At 36.5% G+C, this 27,460-nt stretch overlaps 1 protein-coding gene across 1 annotated transcript; it reads left to right on the top strand.

The window, feature by feature from the left end:
- The first annotated feature begins 705 nt into the window (after positions 1 to 705).
- Positions 706 to 21,312, top strand: LOC117336810 (FMRF-amide neuropeptides-like). The gene is given in 4 exon segments (XM_033897463.1): positions 706 to 838; positions 11,362 to 11,519; positions 19,292 to 19,971; positions 19,973 to 21,312. Coding segments are annotated over 3 exon segments (1,767 nt in total). The 5' UTR covers positions 706 to 838; positions 11,362 to 11,380; the 3' UTR covers positions 20,921 to 21,312.
- Positions 21,313 to 27,460: the final 6,148 nt, after the last annotated feature.

The following is a 27,460-nucleotide window of genomic DNA, read 5'->3' as shown; positions in this document are numbered from 1 at the left end:
ATAGAAAAAGGCTCTAACAGTGTTACTTTACCTCCGTTAATTCTCCTTTATTAATATTTCAACCTTTGGCTGATACTTTAAGAGGTGCATGTCTGATCCTCGTCAAAAATGCATGCAATCATCCGACGTCGTCACCTTGGACTGTGAGAACATATCGAATAGTCAGACACAAAGTGCGGCCTGTTGTCCATATGTAGCTTAACTCGACCCGTTATAAATTAACGTGATTTGTTTTGCTTACTTTATTTGTTCATTTATAATATTCATATCTACAACGAACAAGAAATACTACACAGGGAGCGTACAGATCCCTAGAGGATTCGTGGTCGGAAGGGAGACAGCGTATATCGAATGATCGTGCCCGCTAGATTGGAAATGACCAAATGTCCAGCAATTCCTTATCACTCTTGGCAGCCGTAACGCCGGTCAATTCTGTTGGGCTCGCGTGAGAACGTGCATCACCATGACAAAGCCAATACCCAGTCATCTTTTACAATTGTCGAAAACAAATGAACATCGGTAACTAAATACACTACATTGGGAGGCCAGTAATTTAGTGTAAACTCCCCTGGACTCTGGGGGTGTCCCAGCTTCTTTAGTTACGTAGAACTTGCGTGCGTAACCATTTGTCGAACGGTCCATCGATCGAAACGCAAGTGAAATGTGGGAGGTGGCAGGCATCCAATAGGATCAGCGTCACAACACCACGTGACTTTGTTCTATTTAAACTCATCGATATGTACATTTGACTAACAACTCGGGATAGTACACTTTTTGGAGGAAAGTTTTCACTAGACTTTACACCGTTGCTCATCGACAGAGAGTTACATCGAAAAAGGTTGGTGTGATTTTGTCTCCACTTTTAACGTAGGACCAACATATTATACATTGTGAACAACTCTTCAGGTAAGTTAGCATTTAAAGAAAACGTCTCGTTTTAACATTCACCAAGAGTGTGAAATATTCCTATAGGAAGGATTTAATTATATTTCTATATTAAGTCATTTCTATGAATTTCGCTGCAGATTTTTAGCAAATACTTCCGACTGGTCGTTCAGCGCTATATTGAATTTATGAAGAAATCTGGAATTTCATGCAAACAGAAGTATTATACAATGTCTCGTCTTATGAAAGTATAGGCCTTGACTTACAGCTGGGTATTTAAAGATAAAAAATCTTTCATTAAATTTAAACTTCATCCTAAATAATATCATGGAAAACTTGTTTGCATTGATAGAACGATTCATCTCTGTAGTAATTGATAATACAGCAATATCTATACATGTATATTTAACTCTGAAGTAATTGATAAAACAACAATACCTCTAAATGTAGATTTATCTCTGTAGCTACTGTGATACAGTAATATCTATATATGTAGATTTATCTCTGTAGCTACTGTGATACAGTAATATCTATATATGTAGATTTATCTCTGTAGCTACTGTGATACAGTAATATCTATATATGTAGATTTATCTCTGTAGCTACTGTGATACAGTAATATCTATATATGTATATTTATCTCTGTAGCTACTGTGGTACAGTAATATCTATATATGTAGATTTATCTCTGTAGCTACTGTGATACAGTAATATCTATAAATGTAGATTTATCTCTGTAGCTACTGTGATACAGTAATATCTATATATGTAGATTTATCTCTGTAGCTACTGTGATACAGTAATATCTATGTATGTAGATTTATCTCTGTAGCTACTGTGATACAGTAATATCTATATTTATCTGTAGATTTGTATCCGTATTCATTGATAAAACAACAAAACCTCTAAATGTAGATTAATCTCCGTAGCTATTGATAATACCTATACATCTATACATATCTGTATATTTATCGATTGCCGTTTCATGATCATGTATGTTAAACATAATTGCAAAAAACTGAAACTTTAATATATTGAGTGTGTATAGATTAGTATAAGAGAAGCTATGTTACATCGGGATATGCACGGCACATAATTCGAGGGTATAGTGAAAATGTCAACGCATTATCGCAACACTTCTGAACGCATCGCATCACCTTAATCTCACAAATACTGTACATACAAATTAGCCCAATGTTGTCTGCTCCGTGCAATGTTTCCGCTCCTTTTAGACATAAACGACTAGATGGTAACCGAGGCGAGTATCCTGTAATTAGAATAGTTTGTTTAGGATCGCACTAGCAATATCAGAGGCCAAAAGTCGGAAAAATATTTGATTTATGTCAGATATTTCACGAAGTGTGGTCATCATTTCTCATATAGCCACATTGCACGAACATTTCGGGATGTGGAACCCACAGACGGCGAAACTGTTCTGAGAGTATCAATTATCGTCGTACCGGAAACACCAAGCCACATGGTGTTGTGTAAATACGATTGAAACTTCAGTTGTTCTAGGAGTATCCGATGTCGCCATAATATCATTCTCTAACCTCTACATCAAAATATAAATATGTTTGCGTGTCTTTTGGTATGATATGTTCCTATAGTTTTCATTAGTATTTGTTGTTTGGATAGAAAAGTAATATCAGTCTTTCTCTTTTCTAAGATTTTTTTTCTGAAGCAATAGGCAAAAACATGCATATTTACAGAAAAGTGATCAATTTTGTATTGCCTTAACGCAAAAGTCATTGTCTTTGTGTGGTGTTCACGTTGTCGCAAGTTCGCTTTACGAATAACTTTCAGTATTATTGTCTAGCAGTTATTTATTTGACATAATGGCAATGTTCTAACAGTGGATAAACGAGTTAAAAATAAACTTATATCTTTAAGTTAAATGTCAGGTAAGCCCACACCAAGGCGACCTCTGTGGAGAACTGTTCTTAAACATGACACGATGCATGTCGACCCGTCCTGGTTGCCGGAGATTACTGCTTATTTTCCCAGGCGGATGCTGGGATTTCATTTCCAATATCGTCATATAAGAGCTTAATCTGGCAAGGATGAATTAGTCAATGTTATAAATACATCGATGTGCCTTAATATACCTCGGCTACGGTTACTTCATTAAGGTATCTACCTGTACAGCGCCTCACGCACGCGCCGCCGATCCATATACTCAGCACACCTTACGCTATCATTAGGAGAACCAGTTGGTTGTTATATAATCTGCCCTGGCCCAGTCCCCATGAGATCTTAGCGCAATTACTCGATATTTTATAGTGTGATTGTAAATAAATCAAGATTAGTAATAATAGACCTGACTTTAGTATGCATCTGTGTGGGACATAAGCTGCAGACGAGGTTATCATAACCATATATGGTAATCAAATTAATCACGGCATAACGCCACGAGGTAATTAGGAACATGTCTCCGTAAACAGAGTCAGGAATGGAATGACCGTTAAATAAAATATAAGGTTAAGTTATAATAGCGCACTAAACAATTTAATACCTGTTGTAGATAGATATAGTAATCATTTATATTAATTGCTCAATTTTTAATTACTGTACCTACACGGTTCGAACCCTCAAATTCCTAAAGAGACCGTAGCTTAGTGACAGCCTTATCAAGTCTATCAAAATGCGTGATATTTTTATCAAATATTCGGTTAAAATTACTGTTTTTAGCTTTGCGATCATAAATACGAACGTTTAAAAGTAATACCTGAAACTGTTTTGAATGGTAAGATTGACAGAAATAATTCATTAACTATGGTACGAACGAGAAATATTAACAAATGCCAAATCATCGCTTGACCGATTTGTAGGAATTTGAAAAAAAAAAAACTGAGTAAAATGGTAATGCGTCTGTTAGTCTTCCAAACTTCATGAAACTGTTATTCATAAACAAATAATAAAAAAACACCAAAAACTAATTCTGTATAACTGCATACGCCATGTCATTCCCCAGAAATATTACATAACTAATGTTACTGCAGGTTGTGTAAGAACTTAAACGCTCATTCGCTGCTTCAAGCATTTCTTTTGGAAAGGTTAAGGTTCTGTAAAAGATCTACAATAACACTAGTAAACGTCACCGCTTTACTAAGTCGCAGGAAGTGGGAAACAAAGGCAAGATCTACGGGGATTTTATACAATATTAGGGCGTTATATATCATGTGCATCTAGTCTATGCATGAAGTTAAGTCAAACTTGTTACCCCAATCGCTTCTTGTTATACCGTTACTCACCAGCTAAATATACTACTAAGTTGTTATATTTACCGACTGACCAATAGTTAGATTTATCATTGCTAACACGAGTTTTGTGAGGACGTCGTGGTGAGGTTTTGACTGACTGATATATTTTCTGTAATTCACAATAAGATAGTAATCTATCACACTTATGTCATCTTTATAAGTCTGAGTAAAGAATGAAGTGCACCTAAATGCTTCCTTGAAGTCTGCCAATAGACGCCTTGACTCATTTATCTTAAAAAGATCATGTATGGTTTCTGTATGAGTGATGTTGTATGGGTATGAAGTCTGTCTATAGACACGCTACTGTATTTAGTGTGTATGGATGGTGTGTATGATTCCTGTTCGACTGACATGACAGTGATGTTGTACGGGTATGAAGTCTGTCTATAGACACGCTTTATTTAGTGTGTATGGATGGTGTGTATGATTCCTGGTCGACTGACATGACAGTGATGTAACCCCTGTCTATAGATACACTACTGTATTTGGTGTGTATGGATAGTGTGTATGATTCCTGGTCGACTGACATGACAGTGATGTAACCCCTGTCTATAGACACGCTACTTTATTTGGTGTGTATGGATAGTGTGTATGATTCCTGGTCGACTGACATGACAGTGATGTAACCCCTGTCTATAGATACACTACTGTATTTAGTGTGTATGGATGGTCTGTATGATTCCTGTTCGACTGACATGACAGTGATGTTGTACGGGTATGAAGTCTGTCTATAGACACGCTACTTTATTTGGTGTGTATGGATAGTGTGTATGATTCCTGACTGACATGACAGTGATGTAACCCCTGTCTACAGATACAACGTGTTTACAGAAGAGTTATAGGCAGTTAAACCACCATTTTACAATACTCAATTCTCCTGTGTTCTTCTCGTAATAACAGTTCGCCATCATAACAGCGGCTTCAAACGGCAGACAAAAACCGTTGCAGTTGATGAGACAATTTCCCCAATATGATAAAGTAGCAATTTCAAAAAGATAAAATAAATAAATTTTATTTCTGTCGACATTTCTTTAAGATGAAAGAATCATCTCAAAGGAGAAAAAAATCAATTTTTCACGTTAAATTGAAGACAGCACCATCCGTTAGACCTATAATTGAAGGCATTCAAGTAGGAATGATATAAGGTTTATTATATTACTTCAGCATTTAATGCAGGCAAATATGAAAGTCCATTTTCTATAATCGCATGTCATTAACGTTCTGATCCGAATGTCGTTGAACCGTGTACCTGATCTAAGGTCAAACTACTATCTGCATGGTATTATTTAATACGCATGCGTCGTGATAATAAATAGCAACAATTAAACACTGTGACTCTTGAAAAAAAGTATTGTTATCATAACAAGAATACAGAAAGGTATTGTAAAACATATATGTGAAATATTAAGGATAAACTATTTGAGGAAAAAAACTTGATCTTACGCATTTATTTGTATACCCAACATATGGAATATAAATGTATTCAAAGCATGTAATGATACCAAACATATCCATCAACTTATCTTATTCTGGAAGAAATTAACGTTTCAGTTGTATATAATGCTTATATAGTACAGAAACCGCCATTCAACCTATGCCCGATGTATCAAGTAGGAATAATCTCCAGTAAGTGTAAAGTACTGTAATTAGTTTTGGTATTTAGATATTTCAATTGATAGTGGGCGTTTCTTTTGTAACTACTTACCAGGAAACAGTTAAACTGAGCTAATAGATATCAATTGCCGTTTTCGAATTTAAATGAATGTCGGTCTTTATACTATTAGGATTTCTCTAACAAGTCGATAGCTACACGTGAATTTTACAGAGGACCATTCACGTGCACCTCCATTAATGCCTCATTTATGTGTCACGAAGCATGATTCGCCCCCTCGCAGCAAAAAATGACAAACGTCTCATTACTGCTTAAATAACGAAATAATAATCAAGAGAAACTGAACTTTATCGATATTCACAATCAAACAAAAATACTTTTGAAGCAATGATAACAATCTTAATAATATTATTATATTTAAATTACAGACACAAATCCTAATGATAATATTATAAATCAATGCCGTTTTTATTCTCTCTGGGCGTTGTAATATATCTATTAATGGGATTTTTTCCTGAACGATATGTTGCTCCAGTGTAACGCCATTACTACGATAGGTTAAATGCCTAAGTAGTAATCCCTGTGGAAAAAGGATATAAAGTGCATCAACATATATTACAAGGTGATTTATGATTGATAAGTGTTCAAAGAAATAACCAGCATATGGTAAAAAAAAGTCCTCTGTATGTACAACCCAAAGGTACTTCATACATTTGAATTTAAAAAGCACAGCTTCTGCGTTGAGTGAAATTGAAATAGATTGCAAGATGTTTGTTGTATCCTATACAATGGTCAGATCCGGGAATTACGATATCACGGATGTAGAGATCTTATAAAGGTGAATGGAAGCATATAGCCTTCTATACTAGAAAAATACAGTTAGTGTCGCCATCTTGTCAAGCCTCTAACCAATCAATCAACGTATCAACCATCTTAACCTTCAGTTCTATTAAATGTTTCAGATTCATTTTTAGGACAAAAAAAATATTCGACACATTGAGTGAATTTATCTCGTATAATTGTGTTCTTCACACTATAACGAAGGGTCAATAATCAACTGCAACAAAGGGTGCACTCCCACGAGGACATTTACGGGAACACAAAAGAGTTTTATTGTGCTTTAGAGAGGCCAAGTGTTAATTGAAGTTACGTTACTATGACCTTTGAGTGTCCTTCGGAAAGCTACAAGGAACTGAGGCCATTAAATGTCAGCGTATTGTTGTAACACAGACTCCGATTACAGATCCGGAAACCGTTTACTTATCACTCAAGGGAAAAACAAAATCGACAGTTTAGATATTTAAGAAAAAAAAACATACATAAGTTGTCAGACATGATTATGTTATCTGAGTCTATTCAGTAGTAATATTTTCTTCCTAGTTTCTTTGTCTCGCGTATTGTTTGTCCGGGAATTGAAATTTTATCATCACATCTCTATCTCTCCTGCTGATGTGAAACCCTTTAAACATGTTTATTGCGTGTTCAGGTTAGAAAAACAACAGACTATTAACTCCGTAGGTTATTTATTGTTTGTAATGTCTAACCTAATAAAGCGTCACACTAGCACCAATATACATAAACATATATAACGCTTGGAATTGAACATGTGTTAGCTTAACTAACCCTAGCAGCGAATTTGTGACGGAGTTTGACTCCAACAGCACCATCACAATAGAGTAATTAGAGCTGCCGAGGAAGACATCGATTAGCAGCCATTTGTATTTCTGCGTTATACCAATTATGGCCGGTGAGTGATTATCATATGGTGGGTATCCGGTTAGTTCAATTACAGGGTCCAGAGGGGCTGGGTATATCGGCTAAGAGGTCAGAAGGACATCGCCGACACTGTGAAGTCCAGAAGTTGATATTCTTATGAATGACCGCTTGATATCATGGCGGTAAAATTCACGGCTAACTTGGACAAGTTTTAATGAAGTCAACACCGGAAATGACGTAACCTAGTGTACAGTTACGTAACAATGTCTGCCGGCAATACAGCTGCATTATCTAAACCACACAGCATCGGTTTATCCCTTTCATCCTACGACATTAGAATTGAAGAATTTATAAAATTTCATTGTTTAAGCATACAAGTACAATATAATGAAATAAACTTTTTCCTTGATACTAAATATAGTAAACTCCATACGTCAACAAAAGTATTGAAACCAACAAACCAAATAAGGCGTTAGTAGTCATATAATAAACCTCTACATATACTACAGGCTAGTCAGGTATGTCATACGTATTATTTTGCGAGATAGATATTTTGCAGACACGATGGTAATAAAGAGGTAGAAGACGAATATCTTATTTACGTCAGTTACTTTAAAAAATTAAATGCTGTTTAAGCGAAATATGTCGCCACGAACTAGGTTGTGATATTTAAATCATTCTGCGGTATTAAGCGCAAAATAAACTGTACGTCGGCGCGATCTAGCCTATCGGATTGAAATTACGAAAATGAATCCACAGGAAAACAAATTAGTTTGCAGTAGTTTAACCCTTCATTGCATCATATCAAGTGTACTTTACAACACAATGGAAGATAAAGATGGTTCTTTTTGTATGTACATCGTATCTATATTTCTACAAAATACCAGTAACTTGTAGGAATCACGTTCAAAGACCTTCCGAATTAATTTTTTTGTCTAAGTAACCGCAATCTGTAAATGGATCCATGTTAGGCTATTGTTTTATTAATTGGACAGGAATTCCTTAAAAAACGGAGATGTTTTTCAATACGAGTACCAAGCCTGAAGTCATACTATATATCAAACATCAGATGAAAACAATATTAATTGTGAGAGTGTAAACGTTAACTTAACATTCTTAAATAAAATTGATTTCTAACGCTCTTCTCATCCTGTTCTGACTCAGCAATGTTTACTTCCTCAGACATTTCAATACATCCAACTTAATCTGTAGTCGTACAGTGTATACCACGACTTTTGTATTACATTTACTTGATATTCAAATCCCTTACATTTGTGGATAAGACACCAATAATCAGTTCAGACAACCACTCGAATTTTATCAAGAGAAATAAAGATATTTTGATTATTTATGTTTTAAAATTGACGTCAGATGTCAGTTGTCATGATAATAAGTACTTTTCCAATTCTTATAGTTTGTGAGAAGCAATTACATCTAAGCACTAACAAGGAAATTAAGAAATCAAATGTGATGGAAGCGTCCCTGTTACTGTCACAAGGAAATCAAAAAAAATGCACTTTGAAGTGCATGGAATAGGAGCGATAATTGGTCCTTCTATATTGAACACACACATATATATATATAACTGATAACTGACAAAAGAAGACATTTTATTACATTTTTACCAGTGAAATATCAAAAATTATTCATTCTATAAAAGTGATATTTTCACTAGTGAAAAATATCACTTTTGCTGATTTGACCAATCAAATTAATGATTAGAAAATACCAAAATAATTGACCAATCAGAAAGCCCGACATATATGTCAGCACCTGGACAGGGGGAACTACTTTTTTTGTTTACATTAGGCCTAGTTAGCATATGGGGTAGGTTTTTCGTTGATAAAAAATGTAATAAACAGAATATCTAACAGTGTCTTCAGTAATACCAAATATATTTCACTCGTGTGGCTAATATTTTGATATTTTTCACTCGTGCTGCGCACTCGTGAAAAATATCAAAATATTAGCCCCACTCGTGAAATATATTTGGTATTACTGAAGACACTGTTAGATATCCTCTATACATTTTGCACTATCGCTTTATATATAATCAATCATCAAGTAATCTGGTACTGCCTGATTGCAATGTCTGTATAATAAATATAGATCATGTTCAGTTGGTATACCCCCGGGACAAATGCGTACCTATGTTAATAAACACATCGCAAACAATGACATGTTAAGGATTTATTGAGCAATTTTCGTTTTAATGCACTGTTGAGTATTTTTATTTTGAAATGTATCCACGGTCCAGCGTGACGTACTGTTTTTATACCGTTTGTAGGGGAACGACTTTCATACATTTATGATTGACGAAGATATTTGTAATATAAAAGATAAAATGAAATTATTTTAGACCAATCAACAATATTAGACGGACCACGATTAGATGTACCACTATTTGACTATCTTATAACAATACAATACTTGTCAAATAACACGGTATATATTTACGACAATGATCTGATATATCGACAAGGCCATAAAATGTCGTGCTATGGACATATCAAAGAGGATTGTGAAAATGTACTACTAATGTAATGAAAAATATATTAATTTTAAAGATTAAACATTTGTCATTTCTAAAACGTCGTATAGGTAAAAATATACAACATCATCATGAAGTTATATGTATCATTTTTTTTCAAAACCATGCAAGTAACAATACTAAAACAGTGTGCAATAAAATGTCTACAGTTGTAGATACTAACCAGGTATCGCTCTTAAAATGATTTCTCAAAAGACGCATAATATTTTAGCACATTCCAAATCCACATTAGAGACAAAGCATAATTTGCATTATACAGCTGTTTCGCCTTTTAAGACTCTTCCGTTATGCTATGGACTGAAATGTTTAAAGGAGATGACAGACTCATAATTCAGTAAATTTCATTATTTTTAAAATTGAATTTGAAAAGAACGCGAAATACGTAAAATCTTTATCATGTAACATTTATAAATAACATCCGGTTAGCACGCGCACTGCCTATATAACCAATACTCCTGCATTAACAATACGCCTGAAATACCTTACCGTCGACCGTCGATGGTAGTAACGGTAGGCTCGATACTGTTTACATATCTCAAGGAAAACAGGAGCGCCCGATCTTTAATTTGCATAAAACTTCGCGTACCGGTAATTATAAAAGGTAATTAGACATCGATTTTACAGAACGCTGAAATAACTCTAGGGGACGCCAAATGCAGCGTCCAATCCACCTATCGAGGTAGGAGATCTCCATCACACCATAACAGAGACACTTTATTCAATAAATCCATTGAAAATCAGAGCAGGTTCATAGCCACTGTCAAATCCTATTTTTCAACTGTTATAAATGAGCTCGACGTGCTAAGATTTTACAGAACATTGTGCTAACAAAAACAAATGCATTAGAGAAAGTGGATTTCGCAAAATTGTTGATTCAAGCAAATGGAGAAGTCCAAATGGATAACTATTTGTTTTTCTGATGGGAATTTTAATTAGTCTTGTCATAAATGCACTAAGCGTCAAATAAGAATAAATAGTTGTGATAGAGAATAATAACATTTTTTTCCCATTTAACATAACATAATTTCTTTAGATACAACATGTTAACAAACGCAATAGTTAGGAAGGTTAAGTCATAGTCACAAAACATATAAATTCTAGGCTGATACTAATACGCACTCCACTCACCGATATCTATCTCATTCTTATTCTCTCATTCTCATCCACGTATCAACAGAAAGCATTTTTTCTTTCAAAATAATTTCTTTATCTTATGAATGTTGTACTATCCGTATCTTCAAGCTGTGTTCAGATTGCACTACTAATCTATACGTATGAAATAGGTATATTGGAATGTACTCCATCATTTAATTTTATTCTTGTTTAATCCTCAGAGAACAGTGAGGACAAGTGATGAGGACGCTCAGCTATGTGGGTTTGCTAGCGGCTGTTCTGTCCAACTGGGTGTATGGAGGTGCTCTGGCGGACGACCTTACCGACTGGTGCCTCGACAACCAGGCTGCGTGTAATGGAATCTTTGCTGCAGCTTCAGGTTCGTCTTAATTAGTTTGTTGTTCCATACCTACAGCATATATATAAATCGTCACTGGAAAAAAATCTACTTTTTGTAAGATGTCTAAAAAGTACAGAGCTTTTTAGAAACAAAGGTGAATGACATGTATCAAACCATCGTGGAAACGACCTTGTTGTCTATTCAGATAGCACAATGAATCTCCGTACAATACAGCGACACGTTGTATGTACATGTAGTTGACAAAATGAATTGAGAATGCCGACCTATCTCATTAAGTTAGCTAGAAAACTACTCAAAGGTAGAAGAATTAATATTTAATATTTCTGAAATGGCCCTGTCAAAATTTATAGTTTTCTTATTCATCATTTTTATTACTTTATTTTCTCACATGAACTAAGCATTCTCCAAGAGCAATAAATAATGACATTTGCCACCCCGTAAACGTTCTGTATAATCGAGTAACACTCGCGTGAAGGCCATCGTATATATTGTCTCATGGCAGTGAAAGATAATCATACCGCATACGGTACAGGTGTAGGAGAGCCATAAATCATACTGTACAGGTGTAGGACAGTCATACCTCATACGGTACAGGTGTAGGACAGTCATACCTCATACGGTACAGGTGTAGGATAGTCATACCTCATACGGTACAGGTGTAGGATAGTCATACCTCATACTGTACAGGTGTAGGACAGTCATACCTCATACGGTACAGCGTAGGAAAGTCACACCTCATACGGTACAGGTGTAGAATAAGTCATACATTATACGGTACAGGTGTAGGATAGTCATACCTCATACGGTACAGGTGTAGGACAGTCATACCTCATACGGTACAGGTGTAGGACAGTCATACCTCATACGGTACAGGTGTAGGATAGTCATACCTCATACATTTGTACGATACAGGTGTAGGATAGTCATACCTCATACGGTACAGGTGAGGGATAGTCATACCTCATACGGAACATGTGTAGGATAGTCATACCTCATACGGTACAGTGTAGGAAAGTCACACCTCATACGGTACAGGTGTAGGATAGTCATACCTCATACGGTACAGGTGTAGAATAAGTCATACATTATACGGTACAGGTATAGGATAGTCATATCTCATACGGTACAGGTGTAGTATAGTCATACCTGATACGGTACTGGTGTAGGATAAGTCATACCTCATACGGTACAGGTGTAGAACAGTCATACCTCATATGGTATAAGTATTAAAATTTATGTTTGTTTTTGTTCTACGAAAAGACTCAAAACTCAAAATTTGGGTGACTACTTCGATGCAGAGTTCTTGATTCAAATCTTGGGCATAATGTACCTTCCTCAATCGGATGATAATTATCTTTTTTGATTATATAGTCTTATATTTATTGCTCTTATCTGAAATGTAAAAAACAAATTAACACTGAAGACAAAAATTAGTCAACTCTCTGCGCACCTGTTGTAATATTTATATACCACAAATTGATCTGTCGTTTGTTATGTTTTTCATCACTAATCCTTACATTTAATGTATTTTAGACATCATTTAATAATTTGTTTGATATCTCTTAATAATCTGTTTTCAACATTAATCACGACACATAATATCACTAGTTGATATGTTTGATACTACTAAACATTGGTTTTAACCTCGAATAGATGTGTTGGATTTTACCTATTTTCCATAAACTAATAGATATGTTATTAATCTGTTGATATATAGAATAACCTTTAATTATGATTATTTAATCAGTTTGCTATCATAACCAAAATAACCAATGAATCACAATAATCTATCCAGACCTTTGCTTTCATTTTGAAATGTTTACATAACTGTCACGATAAAAAGTTAATACGACGTTTGATGTTCTTATGACCCATAAACTCGACACTTTAGTATTCACATTCCATTACTGAAGGGAAGATTATTTGACTTATTACAAGAATTAAACACGTGTATATTACTCTTGGTTGGTTTCTGCTTGATGCCACTGTTAACCATACTTCAGTGTGGGGTTGTTTGTCATCATAGCAGATGTTTTGTGATAGCGCCAAACTCATCATCATCTGTTCTACACTCTGTTAGGCTGTCTAGTGTTGACCTTAAACTCCTAAAAACCAAAGTTTACACACACGTCTGGTCGTAAAGAAGTCGTAACCTTAACGGCCAGTGGAAATAAAGTCTAACAAATGATTACTGCAAAAGAACAATATAATTACTTTTTGAAATTGCAAACTTTATTTCCTTAAACGTTATTTCGCGGCTGACCCTAGGCCTATGTAATACCGAGAGGCAATACATCATAGATAAGGAGACATTTCAATTCGGTGTTTTAGGCAGCATTGGAATCACAGTCAATATATGGTGTGTTTTATGATAGCTTTATTATCACTGTGTAGGCGAAGGAGTAACAACGGAACCATTCCTAGCCATATCAACCTGAAATTGTCACCTAAGTCAACAGAAGGTCATATCAACAATGGCTATCCATATCAAACAAAGCATTCACAAACAAACGACTAGTTTATGTACAGTTTACAATTTGACGGATATTTATAGGTAAGCAAAATGGAAATCTCCATTGGGAAATGCATTTACATAATTTTCCTTAGTATCAATCAACATGTTAAAATTCTCCAGAATGTATAACACTTATACAAAGAAACTGCACTGTTGTGACGGCAACACTGGTTCCCTGGGGTTTTGTTTGGTTTGTTTGGTTTGTTTTTGTTTAACGTCCTATTAACAGCCAGGGTCATTTAAGGACGTGGCAGGTTTTGGAGGTGGAGGAAAGCCGGAGTACCCGGAGAAAAACCACCGGTCTACGGTCAGTACCTGGCAACTGCCCCACGTAGGTTTCGAACTCGCAACCCAGTGGTGGAGGGCTAGTGATAAAGTGTCGGGACACCTTAACCACTCGGCCACCGCGGCCCCTTCCCTGGGGTATCGATAGCGCATTATAGTTGCTTTAGAAATGAGACTTCTCGAGTTTATTCTCGAACACGGAACTCCCGTTGATTAAACATCATTGTCCATGTTGCAAGCTAGCCAATGTCCGGTTTCACTCACCACATCAATATTGTTCTTCTCGAGCTATCCACGCTTTTGTCTTATCTCCATGGTTACGGTCGGTGAAAGGTCAAAGTATACATATCACCAACTGATATGTTTAAGAGCTTACGCTGGATTGCATTCGACTATCGGACTTTCCACCAAATGATACATATTACAAATTATGATATTTCCAAATATTCTGCCGCTCTCATCGGTAATCTGTATCTAGAATTAATTATTAGTTGATCATTCTTTTGTTAATACGTGTATTAATAAACGCGATGGTCACTTCTGTATAAATCTAGTTCTCAACCTTCGTAGAACCGGCAAGCGTGTCAACTGTCCCAGACCTTCAGCAGTCCGACGGTATCTCCATCCCTCGACTGACAGGCCAGTAGAGAAGTGGGAGATAATCTTACATTACGTGCGTTATCGCGTCAAACAAGCACCATATTGATATTGGATGTTTTGATTTATAATTTTGGTCTTAACCGACACTACTCTCTATTGGGTTTCCAAATTATTCCTCCCTGGTATGGCATATTATTTAACTGTGTATAAGTTTCTGTACAGGGCTTTTCCCATACTCCTGATTTCAATCGACCTTACTCGAATCTAGTCTGATATTTGATTTTACAGGTGTTTTGTTCACAATTGCTGTGTAAATACAGTTTATGTCTTCAACTTTTAATAGTTGACAGGATTATCAATGACGTCAGTGTAACAACACTTGTTCTCTGTATATTGCCCTACCAGAAGGTTCATTTTTGATTCGTGATATAATACATAAGATCTTTAGGTACCATTACTTTGAGGAGTATCAAAGTACACCTCTATCAAACATTATCACAAGATATCATATTCTTCAAGACGCGATTCCTGTGATACCAAAGTTAAAAATAAATAATAAAGTATTGTTCTATAGCATTATTGATGATTTCTGATCCATTTAAATATAGTTCTGGGCACGTCTGGCAACGTAGTGTATATCTCACGTGGAGGTGCTCTAAAACCTGTGCTGTAAGGCCATTGTTTTGGAACCGATTACGTAAGATACCCTACGTCAGGAGGCACTACCAGCACGATAACTATTAATGATAAACTTTTTTTATTATTTTTTTTTTCAATCTTTTTTACTTCAAGTGATTATGTTCAGAGAGGCGGTAAGCTTTTCTCCGTGACCGTATGCATCTCCACATGACTTCCTTCCAGTAAAAGAGAGTCTTGATTGGGTTATTTACATGTTATCCTTTTAAAAGAACTATTTTAGTCGCTCAGAAATAGGACATTATACAATGTTATAACTTGTACAGTTTGAAGAATAGGAACAAAAAAATGAAATAACAAATAACATCTAAAGTGCCTAGTTACATGGTTTGACCGTTCTCAATCCAGCTGTGTGGTAGGTAACGGTGTTTCTGTCCAATACGGCATGTCTGTTCAACTCATGTATTTCATTTTCTTTATATTTTGAAGGAAAAATAAACTTTAAAAATACTTAATTGTGAGATTACAAACCGCAAGTGTGATTTTTGTTTATGAAAATTAAACTGAAATCAAATTATGTTGCCCGCAGAGACAACCATGTGACGTCATAAATATATTTATTATAAATTATTATGAAGTCACAATAGTGTTATTACACATATGTCGTACAATATTTACGACATAGCCGTATTTCATGTCAGTTATGTGAAGGAAACTTCATCTGCCATGCGGTAAAAGTTATCAGAAAAAAAAAAAACCAAAGAGAAACCGAAACCATCATTTCAATTCAAAATGAGGGTTAAATATCAATAGAAATATACATTTGAGGCAGTTATCTAAACATTAATTTCTGATATTAGTAAAATGATGTTCCATGTCTTTTAAAAACGTTACTTCATTTCCATGTCTTAAATAATTTCGTTAGGTTAATTTAATCTCTTACGTACTAGATCGATGTATCATCACGTCCATTGTAGCATTCCTAGTGCCACCATGCACAGTCGGTAATTTGTGAATCGTGCTTGTCGGGGAAACACAAACAAAAAACGTAAGAAAGCACTTTTTCTGACAAAAAGCAATAACGTCATAATCCATAATTAGATGCACATTTGACCTGCAAGATAAGAAATAAATGAAAACAAAAACTCACTTTCTTCTTTAACCACGTGACATACCTATGTATATCTCTCTAGATGAAACCGTTACTTTATATCATCTAATAACCGATCTGGAAGTTTTGACCTAATCATCATCAAGAAAATTCTTTATTACATACCAATACCAAAATAACATTTCCCGTGGGTCACATCAAACGAGCGATTTGATATATACAAATGGCAATGGCATTCCGTTGTTTGTTCGGGGGAGACTTTAGTTTGAAGTTCCTAGATTTGTAGTTCGATAGGAACACAGCCAGATTGCTTGCGTCGCGACACACAACTGTAAAAACTTGGATTCCAAACAGTATCGTTGCGTGCGTGCTGTGATTCGGATTGTATATTGAACAGAAATTTTATGATTTCATTTATTTGCCATTTAGAAAATGGCCCGGTCTCATCTAATGACTATGTTTGTGTAAGAGCAAGTTACTTATCTAAGATATAAAATTCATCGGAGTACGTCACTTTGGGATTGCGAGCACCGTGTTCACATAGACTTATGAGACTATACTGATGCTATCTATAAAAACGTTTTATCTTTGTTACGTGTAGGTAATAAAGTCGTTATCATGTTTTTTTTATCGTTAATGAGATTTCCAGTTCTCAATAGATGTAAAAAGACTACAATAAAAACCAAAATAAATATCCTGCCATCGTTTTTTAAATGTTAAGTTGCCTTGATTACCCCAGTTCGTACTTAGAGAACATGCTATTACTAGCATTCCTGGTCTGATTTTATGTACAGCAGTTTCTTTAAATCAGTTTTGGTATATTTCATACTAATTTTTCCATGACGTAATATATTCGCTACAATTTTTAGCTGCTACATTGTTTTAGATTTGCTGATATTTCATTCCAATTTTTCCATGACATGAAGTATTCGCTGTATTTAATATGGATGCCACAATCATATATTACGTGCGTGTCTCGGTATATCACTGTCCGAACGAGCCTTGGTTTACAGACCCATTACCGTGTGTAACACCATTAAATATAGTGACCACTTACGTTGCCACGATTTATGTCCTTCTGTATATTCTATGATTCTAGGAAAGTTATATTTTGCTGAATCCTAGTAAACGATCTGTTGATATGATTATCGATATCCGTTGTATAGGAGATGGTCATATATGGCTGTAGATAACCAGCTTTGACGTCTGTACGACCTATGGCCACGCAAGGACAAAATCAGCTCTGATTGGCTGTGACTGTTAGTCAGACCTTTGGGCCTCCGCCTCATCGTGAGAATACACGGTGGCGGCAACGGATCAGATAGCAAACTTGACATTGGCGCTCTGGGTTTCCCTTGTTGGTGCTTAGCTCACAAGGACAATGTAGAATATTTCTTTTTTTCTGAGAACAGTATGGCAAATGGCAATTTATTTCTCGTGTGTCTATAATCCCAATGGACTCCGCGTTTGCCATTTTGTAAATTGTTTGTGATAGGCTTCATTCTCTCTGACAATATCACAAACCTCATATAAATCAATCAAGGTCCTTTTGAATATATTTAGGAGTATGATGTATGGACATGTGCTAAAGACAAAGTGTATACTCCCTCAGTTATCCACTGAGGGGATATAACCTACTATCTACCGTCCAGCACAGTGCTGCGGTTCTGTAAATTAATCAATTTTCTTTTCTCGGTGATTCATACGATTTCACTTTTACAGGTCTTTGAATTCGCAACAAAATAAAACGTCTTGATATTTCCTCTGAAATCACTTCAACGAGCTACGCTTTTTTGTGTTAGATCCGCACAGATAGTAGAATTACTAGCGATAATAAACCGAAGTAACTTAATTTGTTTTAGCAGCAAATGATACAATATCCATTATTATCCCCGATACCTACGGCCGAAATGATGTTTCATTTTCATTGATGCCGTATATACCTTTGACTTATAATAATATACATGCCAAGCCATAATTTTATATGAACATTTGATCGTTACCTGTTAACTGTCGACAATAGAAAAAAAAATGTCACGTAGTCATTTCTTTAACTAAACAATAATAGACATTTGATACTCGCATCACTCAATCATCAATCCGAGAGTTTCACATATAGCGAATAACAGGATATCAATAGATGAACATCTACAATTCTTATGACACATTACGACCAGGTCATCTGTCAGGACAACTTTTTTTGTGGTTTGTCAAATGAGAAAATACATAATTGGTATACCCTCTTCCGTCACTTCATACCGTCTAGCGTAGACCGTGGAAAAGGTTGAACCCATAGTGTACAAGTGTACGTCCTTAAGGCAGCTATCAGTAATTGACGTCCATGACTAATTCTAGGAAATCTAGGCAGGTCTATCTTGATTTAGCATGTCCAAGGTTGTTTAATGTCTAATGGGTAAGTAGCCCTAATATGCAGGCTATTTACATACTATACTAAACGAAGTGTTGTGTATCCTCTTGCGGTAATATTGTAGGCGGACGGTCTGTTTGGATAGACACCAAGTTGTGTATTCTTATAAAGATATTCACAGGCAGGTGATCTTTTCAAAGATTTATCAAACACGAAAACATATATAAGTTTTACTGGAACATACACTTATCCTGTGGTCATTTATGTATTTTTAGGAGCCGATGAGGACACTAAAGACAAAAGAACATTCCTGCGCTTCGGACGTGCACTCGCCGGAGATGCTTTCTTCAGATTTGGTAGAAATCCAGTCCAGTTTGAGGACAAGCGTTTTCTCAGATTCGGCAGAAACGGTGGAGGTGAAGGAGTAGGTGAACTGCTGAGACATGCTCTGAACAAGGTTGAAAGTCTAGAGCGAGCAACAGGGTTGAAATTAAGACGAAAGCGTTCTGCAGAACCTATACAGCCAGTTAAGAACGTCGACGAAATTGTAGAGGCAAGTAAACAATCGGCAGATGCAAAAGATACAGAGAAAAAGAAACGCGATGCAGATGATACGAATGAAAACAAGGAGAAACGCTTCATGCGCTTCGGACGTACCCCCGACGACTCTACCTCAGATACGAGCGGCGATGAAGAGATGAAGAAACGTTTTATGCGATTTGGTCGATTTATGCGATTTGGAAAAAGCGGTGACGAAAAACGCTTCATGAGATTTGGTAAAAAATCCGATGATGAGATGGAAGCTGATAAACGGTTTATGAGATTCGGTAAGAGATCAGATGATGAAATTGGGGCTGATAAACGGTTCATGAGATTCGGTAAAAGATCAGACGATGAGATGGAAGCTGATAAGCGGTTTATGAGATTCGGTAAAAGATCAGACGATGAAATTGGGAGCTGATAAACGCTTTATGAGATTCGGTAAAAGATCAGACGATGAAATGGGAGCTGACAAACGGTTTATGAGATTCGGTAAGAGATCAGACGATGAAATTGGGGCCGATAAACGGTTTATGAGATTCGGTAAAAGATCAGACGATGAAATGGGAGCTGACAAACGGTTTATGAGATTCGGTAAGAGGTCAGACGATGAAATGGAAGCTGACAAACGCTTTATGAGATTCGGTAAAAGATCAGACGATGAAATGGGAGCTGACAAACGCTTTATGAGATTCGGTAAAAGATCAGACGATGAAATGGGAGCTGACAAACGCTTTATGAGATTCGGTAAGAGATCAGACGATGAGATGGAAGCTGATAAACGGTTTATGAGATTCGGTAAAAAATCAGACGATGAGATGGAAGCTGACAAACGCTTTATGAGATTCGGAAAAAGATCAGACGATGAAATAGATGCAGACAAACGATTCATGAGGTTTGGACGTGACTCTCAAGCAGATAAACGCTTTATGCGATTTGGTCGTGACGGCGCTGAACAGAAACGGTTTATGCGATTCGGGAAGAAATCTGATTCTGAAAGCGATGCAGAGAAGGAAAAACGGTTTATGAGATTCGGTCGCGACGGAACTGACATGGAAAAACGATTCATGAGATTTGGAAAGAAATCTGATGAAACAGATAGTGATATGCAAGAAAACAAACGTTTTATGAGATTCGGTCGCGACAACAATCAGGATAAACGATTTATGAGATTTGGAAGATCTGGACAAAATGAAGACAAGCGTTTTATGCGTTTTGGCCGCTCAGGCCAATTAGAAGATAAACGTTTCATGCGTTTTGGACGTTCAGGAGAAACACAGGATAAACGCTTCATGCGATTTGGACGTTCGGACAGTTCTGGTGATAGTGAAGCAGAAAAACGATTTATGAGATTCGGAAGATAGACCAAAAAATTAAAAACTATACAATAGGGTACCACATCTATGCTTATGAGCCAAAATATCACGTGACAGAAAAGAGTTGATACGTTGTTATTATACTGTAAATAAATTGATAATGTATATACAGATTGTGATTGTTCTTTCCGGAAAGAACACATATATTGATATTACTATGAGATATGTTAACAGAATATTATTTTCATATGTATATTTATCTTTTGAAACTGCTCAGTATTCTTAGGGGTTGGCGTATAGGGGCCCGTTCACCAAAACAAATGGGTTTCTGTGTGTAATTTATATTGTGTTTCAGCATTTTGTTGATTTTGTTGTTTTGTTCTTAATGTTTATTGAACAGAATGTAATATTGAATAAAATTGATCAGAACAACATGGAAATAAGCTAATTATCTTTAGTATTTTCACAGCCGAGTCAAACTTACAATGTAAGACATTTATATTTATATTACTGAGTCAGTTTATCAGCGTTTTTATGTCTAGCTTTAGCTGAGCCCGCCCTAAAACATATTTTATTTTAGACATAAAATGTAGCTGAGCCTGTCCAACAATGTTATATACTTCTGGTTTAAGGTAGGCCAGTTCTGTCTTGCAATATATCCCTTACCTTACGTTTAGCTGATAAAATTCCACAATAGAATTATCTCTAACTTATGATCAGCTATTCCTACAATGCAATGTATTTCTAGCTTTAGCTGAGCCAGGCAAACAAGGAAACGGTCTGAATTATTGTTTGGCTTCGACAAAATTGTTATTTCAAGTCATCTAAAAACGCAATGAATTTATGGTCAAAAACAGCAGTTTACATTTTATCAAACTCGAGCCAGAATTCAATTTTCTTTTGTATACATTATGCCAAATAAATCCTTGCTTGAATTTGTAATTTATAATGCAAACCTCATCAGTTGTATTCACTCCTGAATAAACCGGAGCATTCAACAAAGGCTGCTTTATGAATGTTAGTTACAGAATACACGAGTAGTCATACATTTCTACATACAAAATATAGTCTGATTAATCAGTACAGATGGCATATAACAAATAAAACTCCCGAAAACCGACAACGTCTGGTGGAAAATTACTTACATGTGGAAAAAGGAAGGACGTCATAGGTCTTCACAATATACTTAATTTTTTTAACAAATTTTTATTTTGACCTGACTCTACCCGTCGTTCATCACATCATTACTTTTAATGGCATGTCAGCTATCTCTACTAGTCTGCTAATCGATAACGGAGTATTGCTTATGTGACGTCATCAAATGAACAGTAGTGTGTTTTCCTGTATTTTGTCTATGTTAATAAAGATGATACATTATGTTATACAGATATGGAGCTTACACTAACACATTTTTAACTCAAATGGACATAATGTAATTGTAAGAAGAACAATCAGACATGAAAGAGAAGTCTTTTATGAAGCTTTGGTAGGGATACGTTCATTACTCATCAATAAATTGGTAAAGTTAAAACATGGTTCATCAACATCAATGTATTAGACACGTGTTTATCCAGCGACGCTAAAGACCGCGCTTTTGAGGTAACTAAGGAGTGTAAAAAGGGCACTTAAATCCTACAGGAATTCATGGTCCATCAAAAATGGCGTATACCTTGGTAATTGAGAATATATATGATCAGAAATATATTGACGTCGTACCCACTGAACCTATCTCTCTCTACCAACACTACACGGTAAATAGAAGCTGTTGTCCACAACACCACCATCAACACCTTTGTGAGTATACATTATTGTGCTTATACCATTTTATTAGATATTACTTTCCTTTACTAACCTGCCTAAATAAGGATTTGCAATTTTAGGTGGCTTAAATCTTTTTCGATAAAAACAAAACAAAAAAAAAACAAAAGAAAAAACAAAGATGCTCCATCCAAATATCAATGATGGTGATGATTCCTTTTTTTTTTTTGTTAGATAAGTAAAATGTATAAAGTCTACGAAACATGGATACGATGTTAAATTACAATCAATGATTACCTACATATGAAGGAAGTCATACATATATGTACAATATACTTAATTACATATCGTTGTGTACATTGCACCACTCTCTATATAACCTTATCAGAGACATTGGTCGGCCATCGGTCAACATTTGTCTCTACGGTATCTAACTCTCAAACTCTTTCCTGCATATCATATTATTGTGTTTATTTAGTATGAAATTATTGAAAATGTAATAATCTGGTTTTACAAAATCTGCAACTAATTAATTAATTTCAGTAAATATCACTGAGACTAAAAGTTATTCAGCGAACAACCTGTATCGATATAAAAAAAAAAAGTGTTTAATAAACATTAAACATAACTTAAGCGCCTACATACATCAAGGATATGTCGGAGTAAACATACAAACATACACTGAGCAGCAATTATCTACAACACTTTATGTACAGCTTCCTAATGTCGTACACTACATCGCATATCACCATTCAAATACTGCATTTCTTCATTGAAGATCAATGCTATGATACCTTTTAAATTATGGCTTTGGATATATGTCGGTACACTAATCAGATATACACTAGCGGGAATTAGAAACACAACATCTTGGTCTAAATTTAACCTCTGTGCACTTTCAAAATGTTCTCTGCTCGACCCTGCATGTTTTATGCATTTTTTTTTCAAGAAAGCGTGCGTCCGGGGTAATTTTGCACCATAATTGCTATTAAACCATTACAAATCGAACATTGGAATATTACAGTTTAGTTACACTTCATTTCTTTTCGAAGTTATTGTACAGTGAAATATGCCGTGATTGAGTGAAGTCGATAAGGGTAGTGCCATTGTTCTGATAATGCAAGGGCATTTGCAACGACATGTAGCCTAGCAATATGGTGTTAAAGAGACAATATCCCGTTTAGTTGGGCGTCTCAAAGCCACAGACACGACGTCAAGGTAGAGTAAACGTTTCTCCCATCTCCATACCTGATTTCAGACGACGACGGAGACGGCACGTCAGGTTGTCGGCACTCATGGTAGTCCAGTGTGTACAAAATGGTTAAGAACCTGTTGTGGGAGATTCATTTCAGGCCACGACATCTCTGTGTTGGTCCGTCACTTACGCAGTGTTGACGCCAACGTCGAGTGGCCACATGCACGTAATCGGTTTCGTTTTGCCAATTCCTCGTCTTATCCATCAATGTAAACTTACGTTGCAGCAGGACAACGTTACGCCCCATGTTGCTAGGGTTTGTCGTGACTTTCTGGCTCAAAACAGCGTTCCCGTTCTTGATTGGCCACTAAACAGTCCATGTATATCCCCAATCGAGCATTTGTGAGATGAGCTATTCAGTAGGGTTAGTCAACGTCCCATATAACATCTCTCGGCTCACACAGGCCCTTATTCAGGAGTGGAATAATATCCTTCAAAGGGCAATAAACACCTTGATGAGGTCAATGTAAAGAAGAGTAAGAGCAGCGACTGGTGACAGGGGTGGGCACACACAACTGATTTGGATCAGGAAACGGCGTAGGGTATCTTTGTTTTAACAATATTCACGCAAACACCGTCTGTGATATCACAACAAAATTCATTAAAACTTATTCAGTAATGATGAAATTATCGAGAAACCCACACCGTAAACACATCATCGAAGAATCATGAAAATAATAATTATCCAAAATAAACTTGTTTATTAACGCAACGTTTATTAAACTTTTTTCCCGCTGGTATAGATCGGCTGACAGGTAATATAGGATGTGTATATTGGTTATTTATAAATATCATGTTATTTGTACTTATAAACCATACGCTTACTTTATCTTAATAAAACAATGAGAAAATATGAGAAAATGATGTAATATTACGGACACGTTTGAAAAAGTAAAGGATTGTATGGCTAGATGCTACTGTACAAACAATGGGAAAACTATAGGCTTACGACGACGAAAAGGTACATGGTAGCATGGCCTTTTCACCAACGACACCCGACATGTAAAGCTGCGTCAAGCCAAGTTAATATCACGTCCTCAATGTGAGAACGGAGACAACGGAACATTCATCGAGCATCAGACACCTCTAACACCATAACCATCAAGAAAAAGAATACTTCCTGATAAAAATTCTGAAATGTTCTGAAACTTCAGCAGACCACCATTTGTTTATAGAGAAGAGAGTTGTATGTCACAGATACATAACGTAAATATAGATTATGACCATACATATTGCCTTTGTTTAATAATGCCTGTCTAACTAAAGTATTGAGTTTGTAGAATAGCTACAGACAAATCAATAGCGACCATTGTTTGGGTATGAGAAATTGCTGGCAATATATTCAGGAGAAATTTGAAGACATATTCACTACAGCCTAATGGAAAATAACTATCGATAACTTCTACTTCTAGATATCATTTTGGAATCCAACTGCACGTTTTAGTTTTTCCTGTTAGCCGATTTGTAACAGCAAGAAAAAAAAATCAACAAATGGGATCTTGTTTCTGTTTTCTTTTTCTTTTTTTTTTTTTTTGTTTTGTCTTGTTTGTTTGTTTGTTTGTTTTTTGTTTTTGTTTTTGTTTTTCGGGGTTTTTTTTAACTCAAAAGCGTCAAAAGCAGCTACAAGTACCACGACTCTGTAATCAAATTTCATACTCATTAACGTCTTATAAACAGAGAAATATGTATGAGATATAGCAAACACTGACGACCCCACACAACGTTCTACTGACGACCCCACACAGCGTTCTACTGACGACCCCACACAGCGTTCTACTGACGACCCCACACAGCGTTCTGCTGACGACCCCACACAGCGTTCTACTGACGACCCCACACAGCGTTCTACTGACTCCCCACACAGCGTTCTACTGACGACTCCACACATCGTTCTACTGACGACCCCACACAGCGTTCTACTGACGACCCCACACAGCGTTCTACTGACGACCCCACACAGCATTCTACTGACTCCCCACACAGCGTTATACTGACGACCCCACACAGCGTTCTACTGACGACCCCACACAGCGTTCTACTGACTCCCCACACAGCGTTATACTGACGACCCCACACAGCGTTCTACTGACTCCCCACACAGCGTTATACTGATGACCCCACACAGCGTTCTACAGTGGACCCCACACAGCGTTCTACTGACGACCCCACACAGCGTTCTACTGATGACCTCACACAGCGTTCTACTGACGACCCCACACAGCGTTCTACTGACGACCCCACACAGCGTTCTGCTGACGACCCCACACATCGTTCTACTGACGACTCCACACAGGGTTCTACTGACGACCCCACACAGGGTTCTACTGACGACCCCACACAGCGTTCTACTGACGACCCCACACAGCGTTCTACTGACTCCCCACACAACGTTCTACTGACGACCCCACACAGCGTTCTACTGACGATCCCACACAGCCTTCTACTGACGACCCCACACAGCGTTCTACTGACGACCCCATACAGCGTTCTACTGACGACCCCACACAGCGTTCTGCTGACGACCCCACACAGCGTTCTGCTGACGACCCCACACAGCGTTCTACTGATGACCCCATACAGCGTTCTACTGACGACCCCACACAGCGTTCTGCTGACGACCCCACACAGCGTTCTGCTGACGACCCCACACAGCGTTCTACTGATGACCCCACACAGCGTTCTACTGACGACCCCACAAAGCGTTCTACTGACGACCTCCCAGCTGTAACGTTATGGTTTTGCACTGATTAAGATATTTACAAAAACTAGTCGGGGACACTTTTAAATTCATAATAATAAGAAAGTCTCTTGATATCTTTTCAAAAAAATTATTTTTGATTATATTTTCTAGCGACGAGTCTTACAGTTAAAGTAGCTTTAAAATCATAAACAAAAGCCAGATCTTTCTCATCCCTATGTCAAAGGTACACTCAATAGGCTACAAAGTGAGCTGATTCTTACTCATAGTCTTCAAATATTAGCTCTTGTTTCCTGCTCGTAAAATACTGTAGAGCATCATAGTATCTGTTTTTCAATGACGAAATAGTAGCTAATTATGCCTCATTTTCCCTCCAAAGAACTTTTCATTTCACGATAGTAACATCCTTGCTTTTGCAACATTGGTTGTTTATGTGGAAATTGAATAATCAAATGGTTGTTACCATGGAAAATAGATAATCTATTGGTTGTTACCATGGAAAATAGATAATCAAATGGTTGTTACCATGGAAAGGAGATGATCTAATGGTTGTTCCCAATTCCACGATCTCCGTTTAGATATCGAAGGGCGCGGGTTGATAATTACTTAGGGGAAGTTTAGAGACGTCAAGATATTAACGGGACCTATTATATTCCTTTATGTGATACGATGGAAGATTGTTAATATAGTGTTCACTTGTTTTACTGCCAGAAGACCGATGTGATCAATGTTACTGACAATGTCCAATTACTGCCGCTTGCAGGATTTCAAACACAGAAAGACCAAAATCAATGCTGCATTGATATAAGAATACGGTTTTACTAATAGAAAAACGCCATCATATTATTCGGTATTTTGTTCGTTTCAGTTTTGAAAT

The sequence above is a fragment of the Pecten maximus genome, chromosome 10 (assembly GCF_902652985.1).
Source record: "Pecten maximus chromosome 10, xPecMax1.1, whole genome shotgun sequence".
Classification (NCBI taxonomy): domain Eukaryota; kingdom Metazoa; phylum Mollusca; class Bivalvia; order Pectinida; family Pectinidae; genus Pecten; species Pecten maximus.
Note: the sequence above shows the minus strand (reverse complement) of the source record. Positions and strands in the feature narration are given on the sequence as shown.